We start from the raw sequence: 10,481 nt of genomic DNA on the forward strand, positions 1-10,481 counted from the left end.
CACCGATGTGGTTTCCTACCGTGGTCCTCAGTTCATCTCCCAGTTCTGGAAGGCTTTCTGCACACTGATTGGGGCCACGGTCAGTTTGTCTTCAGGTTATCATCCACAATCCAATGGACAGACTGAGTGACTTAACCAGGAGCTGGAGACTGCCTGGTTTCAAGGAGTACCGCTTCCTGGTCTGGACTGCTTCCATGGGTGGAATACGCCCACAACACCCTGCCCTGTTCATCCACCGGCTTGTCACCTTTTCAGTGCGCTTACGGCTATCAGCCGTCAATGTTCTCCGTTGCGAGAAAGAGGTGGGAGTGCCCCCGGCTGTGGCCTTGGTCAGGCGTTGTCGGCGGACCTGGACGAGGGCTCGACAGGTGCTACTGAGCAACAGAGACTGCTACAAGAAGCAAGCTGATCGTCGGAGGTCTGCGGCGCACCATTACCGGGTGGGCCAGAAGGTGTGGCTGGCCACTAAGGATATTCCTCTGCGCACCGAGAGCTGGAAGTTGGCCCCCTGGTTCGTGGGACTGTTTCCTGTGTCCAAAGTGATCAATCCTGTGGCTGTCCAGTTGAAACTGCCAAGGTCTATGAGAGTTCACCCCACGTTCCATGTGAGCAAAGTTAAACCGGTCAAGGAGAGCTTTCTGGTTCCGGTCACTCCACCTCCTCCTCCTCCTCCTCGTCTTGTTGACAAGGGTCCTGTTTATACCGTCCGCAGGCTGTTGGCGGTCAGGAAAAGGGGTTGCGGCCGTCAGTTTCTGGTGGACTGGGAGTGGTACGGCCCGGAAGAGAGGTCATTGGTGTCTGCCAGTAATATTTTGGACCCTAGTCTTATTCAAGACTAGCCAGGCATTTTGAGCTATGGCTTTTGTAGAGACTATTGGATTTCCCAAACTGAATAAAGCCCGCACATATTTAAACACAAAACTGCTTCACTAGCTCACTCATGTTGTAACTATGTGATTTCCCAAACTGAATAAATCCGGCCCGCACATATAAAGAGAAAACTGCTTTGCTAGCTCAATCATGTTGTAACTAAGACATCTACTGAAAAAAATAATTGTATTCATTAGCATGATTGCGGTACTGTTTAGTTCAAAATCATATAAAACACCAAAGTGCGAAGACATAGCGGACCAGACAGGAGCTTTTATTTTGAAAAGTAGAAGCTCGGGGACGGCACCAGCCGGGAGGGTGGGAGACAGGATGGTATGAGACTGGAGGTCCCAAGGCTGCAGCCATACCCGACTCGGTTGAGACTGAGAGCTACATTGAAAAATATGCACCAAACAAGACAATTTTTTTTGTTTTCATGAAAACAATGATGATTCCCCCCCCCCCCCCAGACTAAAAAACTTTGGGTGACCCTCCCCTCAACAAAGAATAAAAAGACATGACCCTCCCCTATTTTCCTCCGGATGTCCATTCCATAAATACCAAATGGTCCCTAAAAAGCAAGAAATAAAAACGTTAAGTAGAAGTAAAAGTTAGGTTAAAAAGTCAGATTAGGTTAAAGCGCGCGCCCATGTGTAGAGGTTTACTGGACAGATCTTCAGTCTAACACGGTCGACACACAAACACATTCACCTGACCTTCATGTGTTTGGACTGGGCTAGGAAACCCATGTGAACATGAGGGAACATGTAAACTCCAAATGCAGCGAACACACTGAAGCCAGATCTGCTTATTTGTCATCCTGATTAAACACGATACACCACAGTATTTATATGTTTACAACAATTTGTGATTGTTAACACCTTGACAACACAGCATCAACTAGTGATATCCCCCACCCCGAGATGCAATTTGAAGACGAAAGAAAGCGTAATAGGCAAACACACTTTTCTTCATGCAGGTTTTGTCACAAAAAGTATTAAAGTTCGGACTGATAATGAGGACATTAAGGGTAACGATTGCACGAATGCTTAACGGCTGTATTTTCAGACTTTGACATTTGATGATATATGCACAGTTTTAAAGACAGATATTTAGTTACTTACAGTCAGGTCCATAAATATTGGGACATCGACACAATTCTAATCTTTTTGGCTCTATACACCACCACAATGGAGTTGAAATGAAATGAACAAGATGTGCTTTAACTGCAGACTTTCAGCTTTAATTTGAGGGTATTTACATCCAAATCAGGTGAACGGTGTAGGAATTACAACAGTTTGTATATGTGCCTCCCACTTTTTAAGGGACCAAAAGTAATGGGACAGATTAACAATCATAAATCAAACTTTCACTTTTTAATACTTGGTTGCAAATCCTTTGCATTCAATTCCAGCCTGAAGTCTGGAACGCATAGACATCACCAGACGCTGGGTTTCATCCCTGGTGATGCTCTGCCAGGCCTCTACTGCAACTGTCTTCAGTTCCTGCTTGTTCTTGGGGCATTTTCCCTTCAGTTTTGTCTTCAGCAAGTGAAATGCATGCTCAATCGGATTCAGGTCAGGTGATTGACTTGGCCATTGCATAACATTCCACTTCTTTCCCTTAAAAAACTCTTTGGTTGCTTTCGCAGTATGCTTCGGGTCATTGTCCATCTGCACTGTGAAGCGCCGTCCAATGAGTTCTGAAGCATTTGGCTGAATATGAGCAGATAATATTGCCCGAAACACTTCAGAATTCATCCTGCTGCTTTTGTCAGCAGTCACATCATCAATAAATACAAGAGAACCAGTTCCATTGGCAGCCATACATGCCCACGCCATGACACTACCACCACCATACTTCACTGATGAGGTGGTATGCTTTGGATCATGAGCAGTTCCTTTCCTTCTCCATACTCTTCTCTTCCCATCACTCTGGTACAAGTTGATCTTTGTCTCATCTGTCCATAGGATGTTGTTCCAGAAATGTAAAGGCTTTTTTTAGATGTTGTTTGGCAAACTCTAATCTGGCCTTCCTGTTTTTTGAGGCTCACCAATGGTTTACATCTTGTAGTGAACCCTCTGTATTCACTCTGGTGAAGTCTTCTCTTGATTGTTGACTTTGACACACATACACCTACCTCCTGGAGAGTGTTCTTGATCTGGCCAACTGTTGTGAAGGGTGTTTTCTTCACCAGGAAAGTATTCTTCGGTCATCCACCACAGTTGTTTTCCGTGGTCTTCCGGGTCTTTTGGTGTTGCTGAGCTCACCGGTGCGTTCTTTCTTTTTTAAGAATGTTCCAAACAGTTGATTTGGCCACAACTAATGTTTTTGCTATCTCTCTGATGGGTTTGTTTAGATTTTTCAGCCTAATGATGGCTTGCTTCACTGATAGTGACAGCTCTTTGGATCTCATATTGAGAGTTGACAGCAACATATTCCAAATGCAAATAGCACACTTGAAATGAACTCTGGACCTTTTATCTGCTCCTTGTAAATGGGATAATGACGGAATAACACACACCTGGCCATGGAACAGCTGAGCAGCCAATTGTCCCATTACTTTTGGTCCCTTAAAAAGTGGGAGGCACATATACAAACTGTTGTAATTCCTACACCGTTCACCTGATTTGGATGTAAATACCCTCAAATTAAAGCTGAAAGTCTGCAGTTAAAGCACATCTTGTTCGTTTCATTTCAACTCCATTGTGGTGGTGTATAGAGCCAAAAAGATTAGAATTGTGTCGATGTCCCAATATTTATGGACCTGACTGTATTTACACTGTATTCTGCCGTTATCTAATGCTAGGGTATTTGATGCTATCCTGTGTTCTATGGAGTGAAAAAATGTCCGTGAGGCATCTAATATTATGAGTAATCATTATTCCCATTTACTTTCTGCAGTCTGACTTCAGTTCATCACCTCACCATCTGCGTCGCCAATTCCCATTTTGTCTCCAAAATGTGCGTACGCATAGGTCAGAGTTTGCGAGGACCGCACATTCTCCCATCAAGTTTGTTTTTTATAAATCACAACCTTTGCGTGGGAAGTGGCGTACGCACATTTTCAGTCCCGTTTTGTGCGTACGCCACGTTTATAAATGAGACCCCTTATCATTTAATCTACTTGTGAAGTGCATTGTATGGAACCATCCACGTTACTTTTTTTTGACTATTTGGTTGAAAGAAACCCATATTTCTGATACAGAAATGTTTTGAAAATGGGTCAAATTTGACAGAGGACAACAGGAAGGTTTAACATTATTTGAACTGAAGCCAAATATGTGCGGGGCAGAGAGATTGTTGATGATACACTGATTGGTTCATCTTTATTGGCCTTTTGGATAAAAACACCACAGCACAAACTGATGTTATCTCATCAGAAAGCTTTATTAGACACAGTACAGTAGATGTCATCACTTTACATTAAACTACTGCAACATGTTACTGTTTTTATGTGATAAAACAAAGAAGAGATTGCAAAGAAAAATAAAAAAATTTAAATTAGATAGTTATATCATCAAGTAACATTTATATTTGTATGATCTATTGCAAAAGTGTGCTTTAATTTCAGGTAACTGCACAGCTCTGACAAAGCATGCTCATTGTTCAATTACCAGAGGCCTGTACTACGAAGCAAGATTTGCCGAATGATGTAACTTCAGGTTCAACCCTGGTCAGGAGCAGGTTATGTTGGAGATTAGAGACTTGAACTACCTCAGCTTCACACAGACTGCATTCTCCTTTCTTTTCCTACATTTGGATTTTCCTGCCCCCTGTAAAAGCCAACTAAAGATGGCAGTGAGCAGTAAACTTAAGTCTAGGCTTTAACAGTTGCTTCTGGCGGCTTCATAGGTGGGTAGTCTCAGCTGTTTCTGTATTTTAACAGAGGGTAAACATAAGGAGTCCGAGCAGCAGATGGACCATACCCAGTTGGATACAGGAGGCTCCACTGGAAGGTTTTGTAGTCGTGGCTGATTGGGTTACAGTGGCAATGGTTGTAGTTGATGTTGGGGCAACGGTGGTAGTTGTTGTTGGGGCAGCGGTTGGAGTTGTTGTTGGGGCAATGGTTGTAGTTGTTGGGACAACGGTTGTAGTTGTTGGGGCAGCGGTTGTAGTTGTTGTTGGGGCAACGGTTGTAGTTGTTGTTGGGGCAGCTGTTGTTGTTGTTGGGGCAACGGTTGTAGTTGTTGTTGGGGCAGCGGTTGTAGTTGTTGTTGGGGCAGCTGTTGTTGTTGTTGGGGCAACGGTTGTAGTTGTTGTTGGGGCAGCTGTTGTAGTTGTTGTTGGGGCAACGGTTGTAGTTGTTGTTGGGGCAGCTGTTGTAGTTGTTGTTGGGGCAGCTGTTGTAGTTGTTGTTGGGGCAACGGTGGTAGTTGTTGTTGGGGCAGCGGTTGGAGTTGTTGTTGGGGCAACGGTTGGAGTTGTTGGGACAACGGTTGTAGTTGTTGGGGCAGCGGTTGTAGTTGTTGTTGGGGCAACGGTTGTAGTTGTTGTTGGGGCAGCTGTTGTAGTTGTTGTTGGGGCAACGGTGGTAGTTGTTGTTGGGGCAGCGGTTGGAGTTGTTGTTGGGGCAACGGTTGTAGTTGTTGGGACAACGGTTGTAGTTGTTGTTGGGGCAACGGTTGTAGTTGTTGTTGGGGCAGCTGTTGTTGTTGTTGGGGCAACGGTTGTAGTTGTTGTTGGGGCAATGGTTGTAGTTGTTGGGACAACGGTTGTAGTTGTTGGGGCAGCGGTTGTAGTTGTTGTTGGGGCAACGGTTGTAGTTGTTGTTGCTGCAACGGTTATAGTTGTTGTGGCAGTATTACACAAACTGGACCCACAACAGGACTGACCGTTGATGTTACCAACACTTTGCAAGAAAGGTAAGCTACCCAGGCTGGCACCAGCTGAACACAGGTTTGCAGATGCACAGCCAAAGGCTGGCGAAGTGGTGGACCCACTCGTCACTATAGAGGGAAAAAAATCACTGTTTTACTTTGTGGCTTCAGGACAGACTGAACAAACTGATTGGCTGCAAACAGGAGACATTTGAAGCTGTGGAGAAGAGGAAGTCACTGAACAAGCTGTTATCCCTCATGGATAACCCCGACCACCCTCTCCACCCCACACTGGTCCACCAGTGGAATAGCTGAGGCTATTATTAGCAGAGGCTTCAGCAGCTGATGTCGCACAGACCACTACAAGAAATCATTCCTGCCTCATTCCAAAAAACTGTACAACAGTTCACAGCTGTGTGTGAGATAACTATCTCATTACTTCACACTAGGGCTGTAACGATATGCGATATGAAACCAAAATCGTTATCCTTCCTGTCCAGATCACAAGATCACATCGCAAGTTGCGTTTTAAGCTCCTTTTTTTCTGCTTGTGGAGCGCTACGTGACACATGAAACTATATTGATGAGGACCGGAGAGTTAAATCAAACAAACAAAGCTTCAAAGCCGGTACAAGCCTACAGCTGTCCGCCCCCGCATTTGGGAAATTTTGGACCCTGCACAGTACTTTGAAACAGTAGCCATTTAATTTACTTTGTAAATGTAAGAGCACTTGATTGAAGAAGTTTTTTTAGCATGCTCGAATCATCTACACAATGGAGTTTAGTTCTGTTAATATTAACAGATTATCTGTTAATACAGTTAATATTGTTCTTTGGTATTCAGTTTATATTTTCAAATGTTATTTAATAAAAATATTTTCTTTTTTTCTCAAAATCCCCCCCCCCCCAAAAAAAAAGAAAGAAAGAAAGAAAGAAAGATAAGAATTGAGGTTTTCTATCGAATTGTGGGTCAAAAATCGAGCCGAATCATGGGTTTGGTGTATCGTTACAGCCCTACCTTACAGATTACAATTTTGCTTGCACTATTATGCTACTTGCACACTGGTCACTTCATATTTAATATCTAGTATTATAAATTTTTTTATTTTGTGATATATACTATATATGTAGTTTATTCTACACTTGTATATACATGTACATTTGGAGCACCTCATGGAGGTTCGCTGGCAGGTGACTGCAAGGGAGTTTGGCCTTCCATACTACGAGCCTATCAGTCCGCTAGAGCCTGTGCTGCCCAGTGTCCCCGTGCCACCCAGTGTCCACGAGCTCCCCAGAGTCCCCGCGCTGCCCAGTTTCCCCGAGTTGACCAGTGTCTCAGCACTGCCCAGTGTCCCCGAGCTCCCTAGTGTCCCCAACCCCCTGCATCCCTGCTGGCTAGCAGCCTCCCAGAATCCCAGCTGGCTAGCAGCCCCCCTGAATCCCGGCTGGCTAGCAGCCCCCCAGAGGCTAGCAGCCCTGAATTTGCCGGTCTCCAGCGCCCCTGAGACCGCCCCTGAAACCACTCCTGAGACCGCTCCTGAGACTGCTCCTGAGACTGCTCCTGAGACTGCCCCTGAGACTTTGCCAATCTCCGGCTGAAACTCTGCCAGTCCCCGGTGCCGCGGAGACTCCCCCTGAGACCGCCCCTGAGACCGCCCCTGAGTCTTTACCGGTCTCCGGCGCCCCTGAGATCACCTGACTCCAGCCCAGCTGACCCGCCGCCTGGCTCCAGCCCAGCTGACCCGTCGCGTCCTGAGGGTCTCCGCCTTGGCCGACCTGCTCGGCCTCCAGAGGGGCGATGCCCTCACCGTCCTGTTTGCCTTCTCCAGCGGCCGCCCAAGAGTCCTCGACATCCTGCCTGGCCACCTGAGGGGCTTTACCTTCGCCGTCCTGTTCGGCCACCAGAAGGGTTTCACCTTCACCAATGGCTGCCCAAGAGTCCTCGACATCCTGCTTGGCCGCCTGAGGGGCTCTACCTTCGCCGTCCTGCTCAGCCACCAGAAGGATCTTGCCTTTGCCGCCGGCCGCCTGGGAGCCCTCGATGGCCTGTTCGGCCACCAGAGGCCCCCTTCACTGCTGCCAGCAGCCCTGCTGGCCTAAGAAGTTCAGTCCCCTGTTCCCGAGTGCCCATGGTTCCCTGTACCCTAGTGTCCATGGTCCCCAGTTCCCTAGTGCCCTCTGTTCCCAGTTCCCGAGTGCTCTCTGTCCTTAGTCCCCGAGCGCCCATGGTCCCCAGTGTCTGATGTGCTCCACCTGTTCCCCAGCCCTAGTGTCACCTGTCTAGTGTTTGCTTGTTACCTAGTTTATTTAGCCCCTGTGTTTTCTTTGTCTGTTGTCAGATCGTTTTGTCTCTTGTTCCTGTCAGTTTGTGTGCCTTCCCCGTGTTCTGTTCTGGTCAGCTCCTTCCCTTCCTGCATTTCCCTGGTTTTTTTACTCCCTTGGTTTTTTGGATTCCTCCCTGCGTTCTTTTGTTCCTGTAAGTTTTCCCTGTGAGTTTTTTTCCCCTGTGTTTTTTCCAGCCTCTGTGCTGCAGTTTTTGGTTCTAATAAATCCTCGAGCTCAAACCTTCTGCCTGCCTGTCTGCCTTCTCCCTGCGTTTGGGTCCTTTAATCCTCTGCCGCGTAACAAGATTCTTGTTCATTCATCTAAGTATTAGATCATATTTTTCAGTAGGTCGTCTGGCTTTTTTATCTTTGCTATCATTTTATTTCATCTTTTTTATTTCTAGTATATTTCTTGTATTTTTGGTTAGTGTGTGAGTGAGTGTCTATGACCTTGGTAACTGGCTACTTGCTGCTTGTAATGGAGTAATTTCCCAATTTGGGATTAATAAAGTCCATCAATCTATTGTCTATCTATTCTATTGTCAATTAGCTTATTTTAGGAAGAAATATTCAGATCCTTCACTTGATTTAAATAAGGAAAGTGTCAGCAGTAAAAGTACTTTTACTTTCACACTGTGAATTACATTACACACACTTCATATTACTGGATTATGACGTGCAGAGTTAATTGTAAAGGCTCTGAACACCCACACAGGTGTTTTCAGTTAGTCTGGCTGATTAGACCTCTTCCCAGGACTGTGTGGGTGTATTTAGACTGATTGACATCCGTCTCTTGTTAGCTTTGTTGCACCTTTTTATGGCAGGACAATAGCAGTTGTTTCATTCTCATTGGTGAAAAGAAAAGATTTGTAACCTGAAATTCCCATCTAAGCTTCACCTTCAACCTGAGACAAGGTCTAATCAGCCACAATAACTGAAATCGCCTGTGTGGGTGTTTAGAGGCTTTAACATCTTTACTCACTGTGGGTTTATTAAAACAGATACATCTATCATATACATGGTGTGCATTAAAAAGTAAAATCTTCCTCTGAAATGTGGTGGATTAGAAGTATAAAGTAACATACTGTAGAATAGACATGCTCGAGATTGTAGTTGAGTGAAAGAATATCCTTACTTTCCTCCACTGGTTGATTTATAATTTGTTTGAAATACTTTAAACACATTTGGTAAATTATGTATGATAAAGACTCACCACTCGCTTTAAAGCAGGTGTCCTCCACTCCTTGACATTGTAATGCAAAAGTGCATTGAGAAGGGTTGAGAGGGTTACAAGTGAAGCACAGTAGGCTGTTATCTGTCTGAGCAGCAGGGACTGAAACAGAAAAGAACAAAATTGAGGAAGCGATAATAGTTACAGTCAGTGTTTCAAAATAAAAAAAATTGAACGTGTCAGAAGATGGCAAAATGTCTTATCTCAAACAAGCAACTTATCCCTCTGTACTGACAAGGTAGAGTTTCTAGGTTGCAGTTGTCTGTGTTGCAGCACTTAGCAGAGGTAACTGCACTCACAGCACCCAAGTTGACTGAAAATGTCTGAGAGCCTGTGGCTGGACAAACGGAGGACGATGCACACGCCTTGAAGATTTGCCGTGTTGGAGTTCCGGATGAAATGGCTACAGAATCAAAAGTGCAGTTTGTTAATGTTGAGAGAAAGCACACATAGCTTCATAGTACACATATTTAAATGAGAAGTACTAGACAAAGAAATGACTACCTTGAATGGAAGCTGTTAAACAGAATGTTTCTGAGGAACATGTTTGTGTTATTGTGGTTGAACACTCCTGATCTGCGCAAGTTTGACACCGAAGTGCTCCAGCTGCAATGGGGAGAAAAAATGTTGATAAATGATGATCACATCTTTTATATCAAATCAAAGGTCTGATTTTAAATGACACAAAGTAATGGTTAAACATGGTTTAAATGTCACTATGAGACTCTTTACTTCTGCACATATACAATATATTCACACAGCCAAGTCTTGTCACGTGTATTGCCTAAGTATTGTGATTTATACAATGTATATTCAGTATGTACTGTATATAAAAATGTAATTAACCTAAGTACAGTTGTATTTCTTATTCTAAACTGTCTTTACGTGTTTTCTACCTCTTGAGACTGCTTGTTGTACTGATGTACTGTAACGTGAATTTACCTATTGGGAATCAGTTAGGGCTACATTTTATCTGATCTATAATTTTCAAGGATATAAAATTTGCTTATGTCATTTTAACCAAGATTTAAGTATCTTCTCTTAAAAGCAGTTCTGGTAAAATTAATAAAAGTTTTAAAAGTTTTAAATCAGGCTATATTGTACCTGCAGAAACGATATTGTAAGAATAAGTAAAGTTACCAATGCTGCAGAGTGCCCAGATGAGAGTCAGAGAAAGGATCAGCTTCATCATGACGAACAGGTAAGTACTGAAGATATGGTGAGACTACACGTTAT

At 44.3% G+C, this 10,481-nt stretch overlaps 1 protein-coding gene across 1 annotated transcript; it reads right to left on the reverse strand.

Moving 5' to 3' along the window:
* Window positions 1–5,665: 5,665 nt before the first annotated feature.
* On the reverse strand, window positions 5,666–10,481 carry LOC144523031 (uncharacterized). Its single transcript, XM_078258307.1, has 5 exons — window positions 10,386–10,481; window positions 9,750–9,851; window positions 9,545–9,648; window positions 9,228–9,347; window positions 5,666–5,819 (listed from the first exon to the last, which is right to left on the reverse strand). Exons 1-5 carry the CDS (start codon window positions 10,435–10,437, stop codon window positions 5,817–5,819), a joined length of 381 nt encoding a protein of 126 aa, XP_078114433.1. The 5' UTR covers window positions 10,438–10,481; the 3' UTR covers window positions 5,666–5,816.

The sequence above is a fragment of the Sander vitreus genome, chromosome 9 (genome assembly GCF_031162955.1).
Source record: "Sander vitreus isolate 19-12246 chromosome 9, sanVit1, whole genome shotgun sequence".
NCBI lineage: Eukaryota > Metazoa > Chordata > Actinopteri > Perciformes > Percidae > Sander > Sander vitreus.